Here is an 18,037-nt window from a genome sequence, read left to right as displayed (position 1 = left end):
CGGGGCTGGCGGGGCTGGCAGCACGCTTCCGACCGGCTTGAGGCCGCGGCGCCGCTGCCTTGGTGGCGGCACGCAGCACGCCGTGGGGGCCTTTGAAGGGCGGAGCTCAACAAACAAACGTTTTTTGTTTTCTTCTGTGCGCGAGAGGATTCCTGTGCCGCCGCTTTATTTCCTCCTCTCTTTCTGGCATTCCCTGCTCGAGGTGGTCTGACGGTCCCTTATAGGCCGTCCCGTCCCGCCGGAGTGGGAGCTCGCCGACCCCAATTATCAAGGAGAATGCAGAATTGCAATCGGCGCGGCGTGAAAACGGGAACCTTATGATAGTACCGCCCTTTCGCTAATTAAAACTGAAGCTTTTTTTCCTTCTCCCGAATTCAGAACGAAGCGCACCGCCGTATCTCGAGGGCCGGCCGAGGGAGTTGCGTTGGTGCGGCGCGGTTGCAATCCGGTGGCGTTCCCCCGCCCCGCCCCGCCCCGCCCCGCTTCTGCTTTCACTTGGAAACATTCCAGGCAGTGCGTTTGGCCCGGCCGTCCGCGCGAGGCCGCGACGCAGTCCTATTAGACGGAAGACAGCAGATCGGCGCGCTGCCGTGCCGCCTCGCGTTCCCCTCCGACTCTCTTTTTGCTGCCTTCCGTCGGGGCTTAACCCCGCCCCTCCCCCTGGCTGCCTCGGGCGGTGCTGATCGGTTCACTTTGACCGGCGTCGCATAACATTGTGTTAGAGTTGAGAGCCGCCCGCGCAGCGCCGAGCCGCGCCGAGCCGCGCCGAGCCGCGCACTCCCCCGCCACGCCGGCAGCGCTTTGGCCGCTTGGCCGCGCCGTCTCTCTCGCACCACGCGGCGCCCCATTTAGGCGCGACAGAGACAGCGCGACAAAGCCGCGTTCGGAATCGCCCCAGTCTATGCAAAACAAACCCACCACTGGAATGGGCTGGCACAGCGTGGGCCCGCCCCGCCCCGCCCCGCCCGCAGTGCTTTCCGCAGCCAATTCACTCCCTTGATCTAATGATCGGCGCGGCGTCCGGTGTCGGGGTAGTCCGGCAGGCACGGCAGTCGCGGCACCATTACCGACAGCCAGGCCGCCCTTAGGCCGCCCTGCGCCGAGGTGTCGTCTGCTGCCGTCGTCTGCCGCAGAGAGGGCCGCGCCGGCCCCATTCCGGCCACACGTGCTGGCCGTGCTGGCGGGGCCCTTGTCGGGGCCCAGGGCGGGGCGGGGCGGGGCGGGGCCACTACGTGCGGGGATGGAAGCGCCGCAATAAAACGTCTGCAAATCTTGGGCAAATCAAAATCCGGCCGGGACGTCTGCCGCCTTCCTGGCGAGGCGTTCCTGGTGGGGCGTTCTTGGGGCGTTCTTGACGACGCGTTCCTGATGGGGCGTTCTTGGTGGGGCGTTCTTGGTGGGGCGTTCTTGACGACGCGTTCCTGATGGGGCGTTCTTGACGAGGCGTTCTTGACGAGGCGTTCTTGACGAGGCGTTCTTGACGAGGCGTTCTTGACGAGGCGTTCTTGACGAGGCGTTCTTGACGAGGCGTTCTTGACGAGGCGTTCTTGACGAGGCGTTCCTGGTGGGGTGTTCCTGGCGAAGCGCTCCCCGCGACGAGGCGTTCCCGGTGAGGTGTTCCTGGCGGGGCGGTCCTGGCGAGGCGTTCCCGGCGAGGCGTTCCCGGCGGAGCGTCCCTAGCGGGGCGTTCCTGGAAAGGCGTTCCTAGCGAGTCGTCCCTATGGCGAAGCACGCCGCCACGCCGTCGGCCATTTGTATTCACGCGGCGCGAACAGAGCTTGCGGGGAAAGGGTTGCCGGGCCGCGTGGCTGCCTACCCACCGCCTGCCGCATCAGCAAACGTCCGCCGCCACGCCGCCGTTTCGCCGTGGCCACGCCCTCCCCGTGTCCCTTCTTTTCACTTCCGCTTCCCGACCGCCGTCGCCGTCCTCGGCGTCTTCGGCGTCTTCGACGTCTTCGGCGTCCCCGGCGTCCGGGCCGCGCGCATCACTTCCCGCACCTCAGTCATCTCGTCGGCAATCGGGCCGACTAATGCAGCCGTCGAAGGGAACGCGCCGCTTAACGACTCAATAAGCTTTTGCGGCTGGCTGGCTGGCAGGCTGGTGGGCTGGCTGGCTGGCTGGCAGGCTGGCTGACTGGCTGGCTGGCTGGCTGGCTGGCAGGCTGGCTGGCTGACTGGCTGGCTGGCTGGCTGGCTGGCTGGCTGGCTGGCAGGCTGGCTGGCTGGCTGGCTGGCTGGCTGACTGGCAGGCTGACTGGCTGGCTGGCTGACTGGCAGGCTGACTGGCTGGCTGGCTGGCTGGCTGGCTGGCTGGCTGGCTGGCTGGCTGGCTGGCTGGCTGGCTGGCGGCCCTGGCGGGGCGGCTCGCCGCGGGCCACTCTCCTTATCTGGCCGCCGCCACGGCGCGCCACGACCACAATGCCCCCCTCGGCTTTGTCGACGGCAACGCAGCGGGCAGGCGGGCGCGGGGCTCACGGCGACGCCTCCGAGAATATGAACTGGTTAACGGGTACAACACTCTCAGCACCCCCCTCTCCGGCGGTGTGTGAAAGAGTGTTTAGGTGTGTGTGCGACCGCCACGGCCGCCACGGCCTCGGCGCCGAGCCGCGGCCACTGCGTGCCGCCCGCACGGCCGCCCGGCCCGCCCGGCCTCCCATTTATCCCAGTCTATCTACGTATTACGTCCACTACGTCCAGTGCAATGCAGTGGCCGTTATCTCCCCTCGACGCCGTCCCCGCCGCCCCGCCGCCCCGGCGTCCCTGCCCTCGCCAACGCCTCGGCCCGTGAGCGCTAAATAATACGAACTCTCCCCGCGCCTGCCCCAGGCCCTGCCCCAGGCCCTGCCCCGGGCCGCCCTGTAACGACGCGTTCGGTGTTCGGTCCAGGTGGGGGCCTCGGCCGGCCTGGCGGCCATTGCCGCTGACACGATCAGGGGCGATATATGACCGCTGGGATTCGGCGGCGTCCTGGCCGTGGACGTCCACGTCGAGCGCTGCGCCGCTGCGCCGCTCCGCGCGGAGGGGCGAGGCGAGGCTCACGCAATCCTGGCAGCCGAGGGGCCGAGGCCCGGCAGGCAGGTCGGCGCGTTACTCAAGAGATTACGTTGGCACCGCGTCGCCGGCCGGCGGAGGTCGACGTCGACACATTTATTTCTGGCCGCCCCCGCGGCGTGCCGGGCCGGCCGACCCGGTCGCGGGAAGAATGGCGACAAATGAGTGGCAGCGGCCGAGGCCGGCGGGGTCGGCGTCGTGGCCGCGACGGGGCCGACGTGGACGTGGTGGCTCGCGCGGATCCCCCCAAGTCGATCCCGCCGGTTTGTGTGGCGTCACTGCACGAGTCGTCGGTCGGCCGAAGCTCCAAGCGGCTGCGAAAACAAATGACGCTCTGGCCGATTGGTGGGCCGGTCGCTGGCGTCGCCGGTCGGCCGCCTCTGCGTGCCCTTTGCGACCCGGGGCGTTTGTTCGGCCCTGCCTGGAGGGGAGGCAAGCCTGGAGGCGCTGGAGGGGACCCTCGCCAAAAAACGGAGAGGGAAAAATGTTTTGTTGGTTTTAGCCGGTCTTGAACCCCCGACCACGCGAGCGAAGCGAGGACCCAGGCCCAGCGCGGCCTGCGGACTGATTCCGAGAGTCGTTTACGTCGCGCCGTCTCTCTCGCACTTGCAAGGCGTCCCGAGTAGGCGCGAGAGAGACAGCGCGACGAGACCGACTCTCGGAATCAGTCTGCAGGCCCAGCGCCCGTATCGGCAAAAGCGAGGCGGCGCCGTCCGCAACATTCCGAGGCAGAGCGGCAGAGGGGGCTCCGACCACAAATCATCCTCCCGAGCTAAAATAATCCCTGCCGGAGTCGCGCGCCGCCGCGCCGGTGCGGCCGGCCAGCCCGGCCAGCCCAGCGCCGAGTCGGCGCAGCACCGCGCGGCACGCCCGATTGAAACGACCTATTATATCACGTTAATCGCAACGGTTCATATCTGCCGGGCCAGCAAACGCCTAGAATAAACCCGCCGTGCGAAATAAAAAGTATTTGTGGGTCGAGTCGCCGCCAGCGCCGCGGCCTGGCGGGGCATTAGGGGTCGAATATATTTGGGAGGTATCAGCCTGGAACTCGGGGGACTTGATTATCACGGCGAATAAAAAGCCCGCGCACGCACGCGCGTGAGAGCGAGGGAGACGACGGCCGCGCCGCGTTTTGGCAAAGACGTATGACTCGCAGGAAAAAAAGTTCCGCCAAGGCAAGCTTAGCAAAGCGGTCTTGCCGTGGACCGGCCGGGGAGCGGGCAGAGAGGGGCAAGAAGGGTGGGGGTGGTGTGGGAGTGGGACTGGCGAGGCGCGCGGCGTGGCGGCGCGGACGACGACAGACGACGACGACCAACACGACATGCAGTCCCCTCCGAGCCCGAGCGCGCTGAATGGATGGATGGGTGGATGGGATGGGATGAGTGGGATCGGATGCAGAGCTAGAAGCGGTAGCAAGACCGCTTAAAAAATTAATCCCGTCGGGAAGGGCGCGGCCTTGTTCCAGCAGTGTGTTCCGGCGGGACGTTTGATTCGTGTCTAGCGGCAGTTCCGATGCAGTAAGCTGCTTACGAGTATACAACGCCTCCGCTTGAGGACGCCCGCTCCGCCGTGGAGTGCCGCCGTGGAGCGTCGGGGAGACGGTGCAGAACGAGAAGCGGGGGGAATGGAACATCTCCTGCTGAAAAAATTGCCGCTTGTAAGCTTCGACGGCCACGACGGCGTCCTGCCCGCCCTCCTGCGCCCCGCCGTGCTTGAGGCGCCGAATGAAATTCCTCCGTCTCAGCGGAGCGCAATACCTTCGGCGGGCCGGACAGGTAAACAAGGGCTAATTAAAACGTTTACCTGGCGGCGCGGCGGCCCTGGAGTAACGCGCTTTGCTCTCAGTGATTCGCGGGGCGGGGCGGGGTGGGGCGGGGCGAGGCGGGGCGGGGCGGGGCGAGGCGGGGCAAATGGCGAACGCGACGGGCCGTGCCGTCGGGGCCGAGGGCGGGCCAAGCCGAGGGCCCTTAATATGACTTTCCTTGTTAAAGCGCCGACTGAGCGTAATTTTTCCACGTGGACAGCCTCGGGGAAGGGCCGGGGAGGGGCCGGCGGGCTGGGGCGTCGCCGCCACCTCGCCGACGACGACGCCGGTCTGTCTGCGGAGCGCGAACGGCGCGTGAATTATTAAAAAACAGGATCGCGGCGTTGTCCGCTTGTGACGACGCCGTGCCCGACTGCTTGTGCACGTGGCTGCACGGCACGCGATGGCGGCCTCAATGCTGTGCTGCTGGCAGTGCCGCCTTCGCCCTCCTCGAGCAGGCCTTCGCCTTGGCCTTCGCCGCGCTGCCGCAGTCACCGCCACTGCTGTGTGACGCGCGGCGTTATGCTCAATTTGGCTTGCCTGCCTGGATGGCTGCCTGCCTGGATGCCTGCCTGCATGGCTGCGTGCACGTACGCAAAGTCTGCCACCCCCACCCCCAGCCTAGGCCCAGTCTGCCGCGCGGCCCGGCCCGCCCGGCGCAAAGTGCACGTACACTTATGTGAGTCTCTCACTCTGCTCGGCGCGGCTCGGCGCGGCTCGGCGCTCCTCCACCGCCCTTCCCTCGCAGTCCGCGCCCCATCCACGGGATAGTGTATTTGCATCTTCCTGAAAAAAAGAAAGGGAAAAACGCGCCAGGTGCACACACACGCGGTCGACTGCGTATCTTGATTCATTCTATTTTCAACACACACACACATTTCAATTCCATCAGAACCCGTAACCGTTTTCATCTTTTCCTGTTTCCTTCCCTCCCTTTGCATTTCCCTTTTTTCTCTCCTCTATATAATTTACTTTTTTCGCTCTTGTTGGCCGTGTCCGATAAAACGCCGCTGGCCGCCGCAAGCGCCGCCATGACGGCGGTCAAAATTTTATTTGCCGTTCGCCACGGCCGCGGCACCGCGGCGCCGCGCTGGCGACCTAAAGGAAGGCATTATCTCGAACACCGCCGCCGCCACCGCCTCGGCCACACACATAAAGTAGTGCAAGGAAGCAGCCCAGCTGTGGCGATCACATTATAAGAGCGCATAAAAATGAAAAATGTTGTCCGTGACGCCGCGCCCCTCCCTCTCCCTTCGGGGCCCCGAGAAGCCCTGAGGGGGTAGCGGACATGTAGGTTATGGTGTAGGGAAGGAGCTTTGCGGAGCCGGGGGCTGGGGGCGGCGGGGACGGCGGGGGCGGCGGGGCGGCGGGGACGGCGGGGGCGGCGGGGGGCGGCGGGGGCGGCGGGCGGGGCACACACCGGCGGCGGGGCGATCTCCTCCTCCAGTGGGATCCCCCAGTATGCACCACACCACTGCAGGCGCAGTAAACACACAGAGAGGGGCAGTTTTGTTGCGGTGGCGGCGCGGGGCGCAGGCGTGGCGCAGGCGGACGTAAAATCAGAGAATGTAACACAGTGTCTGCGCCGCGGCGGACTTAGTCAGCAGTGACTCTCTCTCTCTCCCTCTCCCTCCATCTCTCTCTCCATCTCTCTCTCTCTCTCTCTCTCTCTCTCTCTCTCTCTCTCCGGGGCGGCGAGTGGCGGCGGCAGTTTTACGGCCTTGCCTCGCCGAGAAGACGCGTCCGTCTTGCAAAGTGAAAGTGAGGCGTCGTGGCGCTGTCGACGTCTCGGCCATGGCGGGTGCTGCGGAGTCCTCGTTCGAGGGCGATTCGCTGGTACCCGAGTGTGTGATTCGAGGAGTGGCTGAGGACGTCGCGCGACGTCGAGAGGGGGTCGCCCGTTCGACGGCGGGGCGTGGCCGGCGAGCCGAGCCGCGCGGCAGTCCGGCCGACCGGCCGCGGCCGGGGCGTGCGTGAGGACAACGGCGCACTAAATGTCCTCGGTGATGATTTGATGGCGGCCGCAGAGGCGCGCGGCGCGCACGGCGCGGACGACGACGGGATGAAAACCTTGCCGCCTTTATTGTTTCCGGGCTGGCGGGCCGGCCGGGGCAGGCCGGCACCCTCTGGCCCTGCACCGCCACGGCGCGCCACCGCCGGAGTGAGTGGTGGTTCTGGCCGGCCATGGCCTGGGCCTAGGGGTGGGGGGCGGTCCGAGCAAGCAGCAGCCTTCCGGGTGGGTGTCCGGGCTCTTGTCCCCGCCGGGCACAGCGCGCGAGAGAGAGTGAGAGGGAGAGAGAGGGGAGCACGCCTGGTGGGAAACGCGCGCTTTTTCACCACACCACAAAGCTGCACATGATGACGGTCTCTCATCCCCTTTCGCTCTCGCTCCAGTTTCCAGCCGGCCCGCGGCAAGCGGTGGCAAGCGGCCCTCTCTCCGTCTATCTCTCTCGCTCTCGCTTTCTTGGCGAGAAGTGGTTGTTGTGGTGACTGTCCCGCCACGCCCAGCGCATCGCACGCTCTCTCTCTCTCTTAGCGGTGTGGGCGCCTTTTCAGGCCGGCCAAAGGAATGACTCGGACCGCGACGGCGCCAAAGAGACAAAGAAGGCGCACGCGCCGCGCGTCTGGGATTTACGGCGAGGCGCCGCGCCACTGGGATAACATGAGCACCTGAAAAAAAAACAACAATAAAAACAGCACCAGGCACAAAAGGCCGGCTCGTTTAATGAAAAATAAAGGGAGCGGAGAAAAGAGGTACCCGCCACTGAAAAATACGATGTGGTGATACTTGGGGGACCCCCTGCCTGCCCGCCTGCCGTGCCGTGGAGCGTTTCTTGTCCGTGTAACGGTTGCAACAATGTATGGGGCGGCCCCCCGCGGCCTCCATGGGGCTGCTGGTGCACTGGGACGGCCCGAACGAGATTCGCCGCTTTTTAATTATTTGCAGGCTGGGCGTGTTATCTCGAGGGGAGGGGGGACTAATCCATTAGAAAGTCGCGGAGGCCAAATCCCGTTATTTGAAAACACATTGAGCGCATCGGCCGACCCGGGGCGGGGCCCTGCAGGGGCACCGACCGCGCGCCGAATCATGAAATGCACTTGGCTGCATTAGCGACATGCCGTCCGCTGCAGGCGGGCCGGGGTGGGAACGACTTGCAAATAAAACGGGAAGCGTGTAACTTGATTACTTCAAAAGCAGAACTCATCGATTGCGGCCGCTGTCCTCACAAAACGTGAGCACCGCCGCTGCCGAGTTGGTCGAGCAGTGCTGGTCGGGCCGGGGCGGGCCTTGCCTCGGTGCCACCGCACTGCAGGGGCGCTGCAGCGCTGCAGATGGCGCCCATTGCCCATTGCCGAAGAACACGGTGGCGCCACCGGACGGTGTCCGCCGTGTCCTCTGTGTTCCGTGTCCGGCCTGGTCCGGCCGGGCAGCGCCAGGTGGGCCTGGAAGGGGGAGGGGAGACTCTGCTACAATGGCACAAAGCAAGGGCCGCCTTGGCGCACGGCGCGCCGCCAGCAAGGCCATGTACGCCACTGCATTGTACGCCCACGCGATCAAGTCAGGGAAACATGTTCATCATGCCGCCAACTTTGGTGCTAGGCTGCTCGCGCTGCTCGCTCACGCCGCCGAGACTTCCGGCCTCGGGGCGGAAGTCGTACCGAATGATTCTCGGGGTGTTTGCGGTGCCCGCCCCTCCCCCCCCCTCCCGCCGCTTAATGCCTTGTTATTATTTCGCGCAAATTGTTTGAGACCGCCCGGAGCAGCGCGGGCCGGGGCGGGGCGGGGCGGGGCGGGGCGGGGCGGGGCGACCGCCAAGTGAAAGTTGCTCCGTATCACACCGCTGCGGGGCGCGCTAATATCTCCGAAAGATCTCTTTCTTGCGGCGCGGCACCAGGACGCGGTGGAGGAACGCCCCGGGGAACGCCTTGCCGCCGCGCCTCGCCGCCGCGCCCTCCCCGAGCACCCCGTCAGGGCGGAGGGCGGCGGAGGAACGCCCCGGGGAACGCCTTGCCGCCGCGCCTCGCCGCCGCGCCCTCCCCGAGCACCCCGTCAGGGCGGAGGGCGGCGGAGGAACGCCTTGGGGAACGCCTTGCCGCCGCGCCTCGCCGCCGCGCCCTCCCCGAGCACCCCGTCGGGGCGGCGGGGGCGTCTCATTTGCAGACGTATCGGGGCGCGGCCCACGCGGCGCCACGCTGTGATATCGAGTGGCGGGGCTAATTTTCGGCGAATGATTAATGAGGCACCGGCAAGACCGGCAAAGCAGAGCGGAGCGCCAACCCGTGTCCCCGCCGCGCCGAGGCCGCCGAGGCCCCCGCCGTCGCGCAGGCCCTCGCTCCACCAGTTTGGCAGGCTGTGTGACGGCGCCCTCTCCGCCATTGTCCGCGTGATCTTGAACTTGGAAGTTGTTGTTGGTCGGGGTGGGGCACCTGTGGGGCTGTGGGGCCGTAAAGACTGCAACAAAGGGGCCGCGCCACTGTAGGCGGGCCGGCCAGGCCGCGCGAACTGCGCTCTCCAAAGAAAACTTGCCTGTATCCCTTCCTCCCTCGCCCGTCCGGCCCGGCCGCCCCTCCCGCGATTTCTCCGGGTTATTGTTTGCAGCGCCAATGGAGTGGCGGCCCGGCCGGGCCTTCATGCACGTCGGGATCAATTTATCGACGCCTTATCCCTTGATCTATGTTCCTTTCCCCGGCATTGTGCGCCGACACGTTCGTCCCGACGTGTGTGTGTGTGTGTGCGTGTAATGCCGAGTGGAATGATTCCGCCATAAAACCCCCGAGCCGGCCGACCAGCATCCAGCCTGCCTGCCGCCTCAACAGGCGTGGCGGGGCAGGGCTGGGCCGGGCAGGGCCATTCCGTACCGCACGCACGAACAGGCGCGCGTTCCAAGTTGACGAGTAGTTTGGCGGTCGAGATGAGAGAGACAGGAGTGTGCGTCCGTGTGTGCGCGATGGCCCGGGTGATGTGGAGCTCATGATTGATGTCTGTTTGCAGGCGTCACCACCGAGACCCCTACGACGCTGCGGGCGCCGTCCGACGCCCCGGAGTTTGAGCGGCCCATCGTGAACCTGACCGTGCCCGTGGGCAGGGAGGCCGTGCTGTCCTGCACCGTGGACCGCCTCGGCAAGTACAAGGTGAGCCCCGCTCTGCTTCTTCTTCTTCTTCTTCTTCTTCTTCTTCTTCTTCTTCTTCTTTCTTTTCCTCCATGTTCTCCTCTTCCCTCTTCTCCTCCTCCCTCTTTCTTCTCCTCCGTCTTCCTCTTCCTCTTCTTCTTCTTCTTCTTCTTCTTCTTCTTCTTCTTCTTCTTCTTCTTCTTCTTCTTCTTCTTCTTCTTCTTCTTCTTCTCCTCCTCCTCCTCCTCCTCGCCCTTCTTCTTCTTCTCCCTCTTCTGCTGCCCTTTTCAGGGACACTCTGGCTAGTTCCGCGAGAGAGGGTTCTCGCCGGGCCGGCCGGGCTGGACGTGGGGGTCGCACCTCTCACAAAGAGGGGACGCGGAAGAATTTGCTTAGGCTCGCGTGGCGCGGCGTGGCCTGGCGTGGCGCGGCTGCTTGTCTCCCATTCACGGTGTAGGGCCTTCCCCGCCATTAATTTGAGCGTGATCCCCACGCTGAATAGGCCGGCCGCGTGGGAACGCGTGGGAACGCACCGCCTGGAGTCCCGCAGTCCTCGAGCCGCTCTAGCCTTGCGCCGAAATAATTGTCATTCCCCGAGCGGGATTTGAACCCACGGCCGAAATTTGCCGCGCGATTCAGTTTACCGTGGCGGTGTCCGTGGGGACTGCCGGGCCGCCGGCCGGGCCTGCCGCTGTTGACTGGGGAGCCACTAAACTGTCGCAATCTCTGGCGTCCCGGCCGTCCCGGCCGTCCCGGCTAGGCTGGCTGGCTGGGCGTGGAGCGGACGGAGAGCGGGGCTTACAGTGGCGTGCCGTGCGGCGTGCCGTGGGCCCCGGATGGGGTAGGCGGCCTGTTGGCGCAGCCCGCAGCGCGGACGCACGCCCCGCACGCCCCGCACAAGCCGCTATCCCGGCGCCCCGGTCCGGCAGATGCCGCCTTGTGCGCCCTCAGCCAGCGGCACGGCACGGCACGGCCAGGTCGTCCTCGCCCGCACCCATAGTGCGCCGTGTTGACATATGATGATGAATGGGGAGGCGGCCACGGCGACACCCGTCCGGGCCGTCCTGGCTGTCCACACCCCGCTGGCGGGCGTCACTGCTGGGCCTGGGCTGGGCCCGCAGCACTGCGCAGCACGCCGTCGCCGCCGTGATTTGATCACGCCGTAACTCACAATCAGCGCGGCGTTAATCCGGCCGGGCTGCATTGGGGCCTCGTTATGGGCGGCGCGCACCTCCCCGACGGCGCCGCTCTGCCTCTTGTGGGTCAAAGTCGCCGCCAAGGAGGGCGCCATCGTGCCCGGCCGCTCGCCTCGGCGCCCCGCCTGCGCCCCGCGGCGTGTCCGACATGCTCGTGATGGGCGTGTATGAGAAGTTTGCCCCAATGAGGGTGGCGTGGAGTGGGATGCCACGCCGACCAAATAATTTAAACTTTCACTGAGGAGGGGCGGGGGCGAGGAGGCGCCGGGGCGGCCTGGGGGCGGGGCCTGGGGGCGGCCGATCCCCGTCAGAAGCCACCCGCTCAACGTGTGTCGGCCAGCCGTTCATCCGCGAGGGGGGAGGGCTGGTAATTGGCACGGACGCGCGAGCACAATTATATTTCAAGTAATTAATTAGTTGGCTGCGATTCATCTCTGCAGCGCCTCGCCCTACCACGCCCCGCCCACGCCGCCCACGGTGCGCTTTCCCGCTTTGTTGGTATCCAAGCCGGAATTAGCGGTTTCGCTAAACCCTCCGCCAGATTTATCCCTGCCAGGTCGGCCCGGACGGCCAAGAAGGGCCACTCTCCGCGTCCACGGGGCAGTCCTTGGCCTCGAGCAGGTCGCCGCGGACGCTGCCGGGGCCGTAGGGGCCACGCATTCTTTAGCATAGATCGGAATGCACTCCGGTCGATGGCCTTGTGCACGCCCTGCTCGCCCTGCCTCGGCGCCGCCAGATTCCTTCGCGAGCGCCCTGGGCACGGCGCCCACGGACCCACCCCCTTCCCCCACCCCTCGCCGCCACGACGACGCTGCCCGCGGGGAAATCTGCATTGCTAAGCGCCGCGAAACCCGACGAATTATATACAAGCCAGATGTGAGTCGCCAGTCGCCACGGATTTGGTTACATTTCGGAGCGTTCCGGACCGAGCGACTGCGTTGTAGTGGCCAGACGCCCGACATGCCGCGCGCTTGCCGCTGCCTTTGTTGTTGTTTGGTCGGGACAGATATCTGGGCGCCGCGCTGTCTGCCTCGACCGATTCCTCCTAAATGGGGCCTATTCTCCTCCGGCGAGGCTGCGCGAGGTCCGCCGCGGTACGGGCGATGGCCCGGAGGATGAGCCGGAGGAGGGAGAGAAAGACCCCAAGAGACCCCCCCCCCTCTCTCTCCCTCTCCCTCCCTCCCCCCCCCCCTCTCTCTCTCTATCTCTCTCTCCCTCTCTCTCTCTCTCTCTCTCTCTCTCTCTCTCTCTCTCTCTCCCTCTCTCTCTCTCCCTCTCCCTCTCCCTTCTGGGTAGAACACCTCCGACTCTCACCTCTCATTACTCAAGAAGGATATCACCCTTTCTGTTATTCTCTTATTTTTTTGCGCTTCCTTTTTTCCAAATCCCTTTCTCTACGCACCACTGACTCCTCTTCTTCCTTGTCGCGCGGCGTGGCTGGGTGGGGCATGGCGAGGCGAGGCGGGGTGGGGCGGGGCAAGGCGGGGTGAGGCGGGGTGGGGCGGGGTGGGGCGGGGCAAGGCGGGGTGGGGCGGGGCGGGGCGGGGCGCCTCCCCGGCCAAATATTTGCGCTGCGGTTTAGCGCGGTTGCGCGCCGCTGCCCTTGTGTGGCTAAAATTTGCAGATATGTATCTGTCCGAGTTACAGAAAGTGGCCGGGATGCCTAATCAGGCCGGCGCCCTGTCTGCGGCCCGCGCTGAAAAAGCAAAACGAGAGGACGGAAAAGAATAACAAAAAAAAACAAAAAAAACAACAAAAAAAAACAGGAAAAGGAGGAAAGAAAACACGCGGGCGGGATTCGAGTGCGCCGTTTTTATTCGGAAAAGTTAATTGTGATACTCGCTTAACGAAAGTGTCGGAAGGGAGGGACTGCTTTGGCAGTGACGGGGAAAATTACTGTTCTTCTTGTTTGTATTTTTTGTGGTGTGTTTGTCGGGGTGTCTTTTTTTATTTCACCTCAACGCACACCTTTCCCGCGACATTCTATTTAGCCCCCGCATGCGTGCGCTCCCCACCACGCCCCGCCCCGCCCCGCCCCGCCCCGCTCCGCCCCGCACGGCCGGATACACGTCTAACTCGACGCCAAGACAAGGCGCGTTTTCAAATTGCCGCATTATTCAGATTGCTTGTGTGTCCGCGAAGAATTTCCTTTTATGGCGCGGCAGATAGCGCACCTCCCCATATTCAGAATGAGGGAGCATGCCGCATGAGGTGAGGGCGCTGGCTCTCTCTCTCTGTGTGTGTGTGTGTGTGTGTGTGTGTGGAGGGGCTGTCCGTACGGCACTCCTTCCCTCGACGCGCAGTGCAGCGTATTGCCTTCCGCGAAGCACTCTTCGCATTTTAAACGCGCCCATGCCGCAGCGGCTTGGCTTCGGCTTTGGCTTGGCCGCTTCGCCGAAGAGGGAGATGAGCATGTGCGAGTGTTAGGCCTGCCGCGGCGGCTCGCGGCGCCGTCGAAGCAAGAAAGACTACGGCGAGCGAGAAAAAAAAGTGTTGAAGGAGGGAGAACGTCGGTCAATTTTCTGGCTGAAGTATGTGAAAGAGCGCGGCGCGCCGCCTTTAGCCGTGCGCTGCGGTGGGCCCCGCCCCGCCCCGCCCCCCCTCGCCCCGCCCCGCCTCGCCCCGCCCCGCCCGTACAGCGGGCACGGCCGTAACAAATGATGAAAGTTGCTCCGGGAATGTGAGTCGATGCGAACCTTTCGCCACGCCCCGCCACGCCACGCCGTTGTTCGTCACGGCCGCCACGCCCTGCACCGACGCGCTAACTCGCAACAAAATCGATAGGGTTGTCTTCCCCTTCGCCAAAAACCGAATAAACTAGGGGTACGCGCCGTTTTGTTTGGGCGCGTAGTAGGCGAGCGATGCGTCTGTATTCTTGTAGAAGATGGTGAAGAATATATGCAAAGTAAGGCCAATACAGGGTCAATGTGAAACTCAATTTTAAAAGTTTGGACACAAATTGGTAAATTTTGGGGAAAGTAAAGGTCTGGGATGAAATTGGAAGTCATTTTCGTGATCAGCACACCAAAAACTGCAGGAAACTATGTAAAACTCGATGTAAAAATTTTGGTCGGAAATTGGTAAATATTTGGAAAAGTAAAGGTCTGAGATGAAATTGGAAGTCATTTTCGTGATCAGCACACCAAAAACTGCAGGAAACTATGTAAAACTCGATGTAAAAATTTTGGTCCGAAATTGGTAAATATTTGGAAAAGTAAAGGTCTGAGATGAAATTGGAAGTCATTTTCGTGATCAGCACACCAAAAACTGCAGGAATCTATGTAAAACTCGATGCAAAAATTTTGGTCCAAAATTGGTAAATATTTGGAAAAGTAAAGGTCTGGGATGAAATTGGAAGTCATTTTTGTGATCAGCACACCAAATACTGCAGGAAGCAATGAAACACCGAGGAAATTTTGGTCCTAAATCATGTAATTCTAGTTGAAAGTAGGGGTCTTCAGTTGTTAGGTTTTTTAAGAGCTTTTTCCTGTTCATGGTGTCATGCCATGAACCCTGACCCTGTTACTCAGTCGAGTAACATTTAACAGCCAGCATTGAATTGCTTAATACGATTCACAAATACTTCAATTACCATTCGATATCTCCTTGTTACTGAACTTATGAATACGCAATAATATTAGTAATACCTAAAAAGCCTTTCTCCCTTTTAGTTTAAACTAGTGGATTAAACTATATTGATTTATCTGCTTTAAATTTAAAAAAGAGACATATTTACAGGCAGGCTGATTTCAACTACATTACGGAGAAGACCTTCTGTCAGATCCAATGAATCGTTTCATAGAATCCAATGTCGAGGCCACTTATTGCTAAACGCAAGTTTAGCTTATTCATAAGTAATGATAGTCATGGTGTGTTCTTTAATCTTTGAAACAGTTTAGCAAAAGTATTTACCTAACATTCTGAGTAAATTAAAAAAAAAAACCAACTCAAAACCCTGACCAACACAAATTACCAGTTGTCGCAGACAATGGTTTATTAAGTTAAAAAAACGTCTCATGAAATCATATGACCAAGTCAGTGAATCGTCTCATTGAATCTGATGTCAATGTCAAAACCCTTTAATGCGCTACACTCACTCATCATATGGTTTTCTTTAAGGTTAGTACTATAGTAAACTCACAGCATTGCAATGAAGCCTTTTCCCAGAATCAGTACCAGGAGTCAGCAAAGACTATTTTTTTGGCAAGATTAGCATCTGGGTTTTTACTCATAGAATGTATTAATATTTTTCTAACTTTTAATTGGGCAAAGCAAAAAACTAAAAAATATAGTGTCTGAGAATATAAATGGAAATACACTAACAAAGGTTAAAAAAAACCAAATCATTCTTGCAATTATCAAAAAACACTCCACTGACTAAAAATTTCCCCCGTAGCTGGGGAGGGGAGGGGGTGGATACGGACGAAACGCGTAATAATTGTCACTTTCATTTTCCGTATTTCACTGAGTTGACACTCCGGAGGGGTTTTTAATCATTCTAAAAAATCGAAAAACCATGACCGTACTCACTTCTAAGCCCTTCTGCTCTTTAGTTTGTTTTATTTGCCAATGTTTTGCCAGGTCCCGTATTTGAGAGTCGCGGCCGCAAGTATGAAAAATTGCTACGAGCTGCCAACCACTGCCAACCTAACCACGCTAAGAACCTAATTCAAAAAGATGTTTTGAATATTTCAAACAATAGTAATCGTGAATATAAGATAAACTCCCCCTGGGGGAGATTTAGGAGCCTTCCGGTGCGAAATTTTGAAACTATTTGTGCGGTAGTTGCTGAGAAACGTGAGTGAGTTACAGACAGACAGACAGACAGACGCACGACCAGTCACTTTTTGGTACCCCCAAACACGGCATGGGCTCGCTATCGCTCGCCAAAAAGAACGAGAATGAAAATACTCACAGGCTGCTGTTTCAAAGGAGCTTTAGCCGGTTTGGATTTCGCGTCGTGAAATCGAAACCGAACCCACACCAGTGATTAGGGGCGGCTGGAGGCCTTGGAGGCCTTGAAAGGCTCGGGGGCGGTACCGCGGCGACGACGCGACGACGCGCGGGCAGGGGGAGCCGCCCGGGCCCAGCGGCCAGGCGGCCCAGCGGGTCAGTTTGCTAAACTAACTGGACGGAGAAGGGGGCCGCCGGATGCGTGCTTGGCCGATATATGCACACACACGCACACACACGCACGCACACACACACACACACACACACACACACAAATCAGCGCCACCCTCTGCCAGCCCGGGGGCGGGGTGGGGCGCTTCCATTAACTCCCCATTCATATACTCATGATCCTGTTCAAACACCGAGGGTCAGGGCTGAGGCCGGGCGGTACCTCTAAACCCCGTCCCGGCGTCCCGGCCCCAGGATCCTTGCCCCCCCCCCCTCCCCCCCCCCCCCTCCGCCGCCCCTCTGGCGACGCCTATTCTTCGTGATGACACGGCGCCTTCAGCAAACAACCGCACCAGCCAGGCAGCCGGCCAGCCCTCCTCCCCCTGCTCGGCCCCGTCCCCAAAATATGTTTGTTTCAGCGCGAACGCTTGCAGGCAAGGGTCTCAGGTGGGGCCCACGGGGGCCCGGGGGAGGGGCCCGGGCCCCGCCTGGCCCAGCCCTGCTGGCAGTCGTCCCGGCTGTCCCGGCGCGGCGGCGGTCTCCCCCAGCCAGCATAGCCCGGCCCGCCACGGATCCCTTCCCTTCCCCCGGCCCGCGGCGTGCAGCCACCGAGCTTACATTCGTAATGAGGAAAATAAGCGGAGCGTCCCCCCCGCGCCCCCCCCCGACGCCCCCGCGACGCCCCCGCGACGCCCCCGCGACGCCCCCGCGACGCCCCCGCGACGCCCCCGCGACGCCCCCGCGACGCCCCCGCGACGCCCCCGCGACGCCCCCGCGACGCCCCCGCGACGCCCCCCCGACGCCCCCCCGACGCCCCCGCGACGCCCCCCCGCCCCCCGACGCCCCCCCGACGCCCCCCCCGACGCCCCCCCGACGCCCCGCGGGCGCCCCCCCCACGCCCCCGCGACGCCCCCGCGACGCCCCCGCGACGCCCCCGCGACGCCCCCGCGACGCCCCCCCCGGGCGCCCCCCCGACGCCCCCGCGACGCCCCCGCGACGCCCCCCGCGCCCCCCGGGCGCCCCCCCCGAGCCCCCGCGACGCCCCCCCGACGCCCCCCCCGACGCCCCCGCGACGCCCCCCGCGACGCCCCCCCCGACGCCCCCGGGGACGCCCCCCCGACCCCCCGCGACGCCCCCGCGGGCGCCCCCCCCGCGCCCCCCCGACGCCCCCCCGACGCCCCCGCGACGCCCCCGCGACGCCCCCGCGACGCCCCCGCGACGCCCCCGCGACGCCCCCGCGACGCCCCGCGACGCCCCCGCGACGCCCCCCGCGACGCCCCCCGCCCCCCCGCCCCCGCGACGCCCCCGCGGGGCCCCCGCGACGCCCCCGCGACGCCCCCCCCGCCCCGCGGTATGATTCGGGGCCCCTCCGTCACCTCCACGCCGCGGCGCGCCGCCCTGCCGCCCTGCCGAATTACCTCCTTCCTCGCTCCTTTTCTTCCACAACTTTCCGCCCTTTCGCGCCACTGTGCCCTGCCGGCGGCCGAGCCTGGCCGTGCCTGGCCGAGCCTCGTCGGCTGCTATCGGCACCTCGGCCGGCCAGGGCCTCGGCCAGGGCGGCGGGGGCGGCCTCGGTTCGCTTCCCCGCCAAATTGGAGTGGGATGTGGACGTGGCGTGTAGGCCGCCGACAACGCCGCGTCTTGTAGAACAAGGGGTGCGTGGCGGCGTGGCGGGCCGGGCCCCAGGCCGGGCCTTGCTTCCGGCGATCGCCGAGCTCGCCGCGCTCCCCTCCGCCACCCACTGTCAGGC

General features: G+C 63.2%; 1 protein-coding gene across 2 annotated transcripts in view; it reads left to right on the top strand.

The window, feature by feature from the left end:
* Nucleotides 1–18,037, top strand: part of LOC117653757 (lachesin-like) — a 163,934-nt gene that overhangs the window by 108,278 nt on the left and 37,619 nt on the right. For both annotated transcript variants that reach the window (XM_034399649.1, XM_034399639.1), the window contains exon 4: nt 9,852–9,991. In XM_034399649.1, the coding sequence (XP_034255540.1) occupies nt 9,852–9,991 (140 nt within the window). The remainder of the gene's footprint in view (nt 1–9,851; nt 9,992–18,037) is intronic.

This window comes from Thrips palmi, unplaced genomic scaffold, assembly GCF_012932325.1.
Source record: "Thrips palmi isolate BJ-2018 unplaced genomic scaffold, TpBJ-2018v1 HiC_scaffold_10, whole genome shotgun sequence".
Classification (NCBI taxonomy): domain Eukaryota; kingdom Metazoa; phylum Arthropoda; class Insecta; order Thysanoptera; family Thripidae; genus Thrips; species Thrips palmi.
This window is presented reverse-complemented; position numbering and strand designations above follow the sequence as displayed.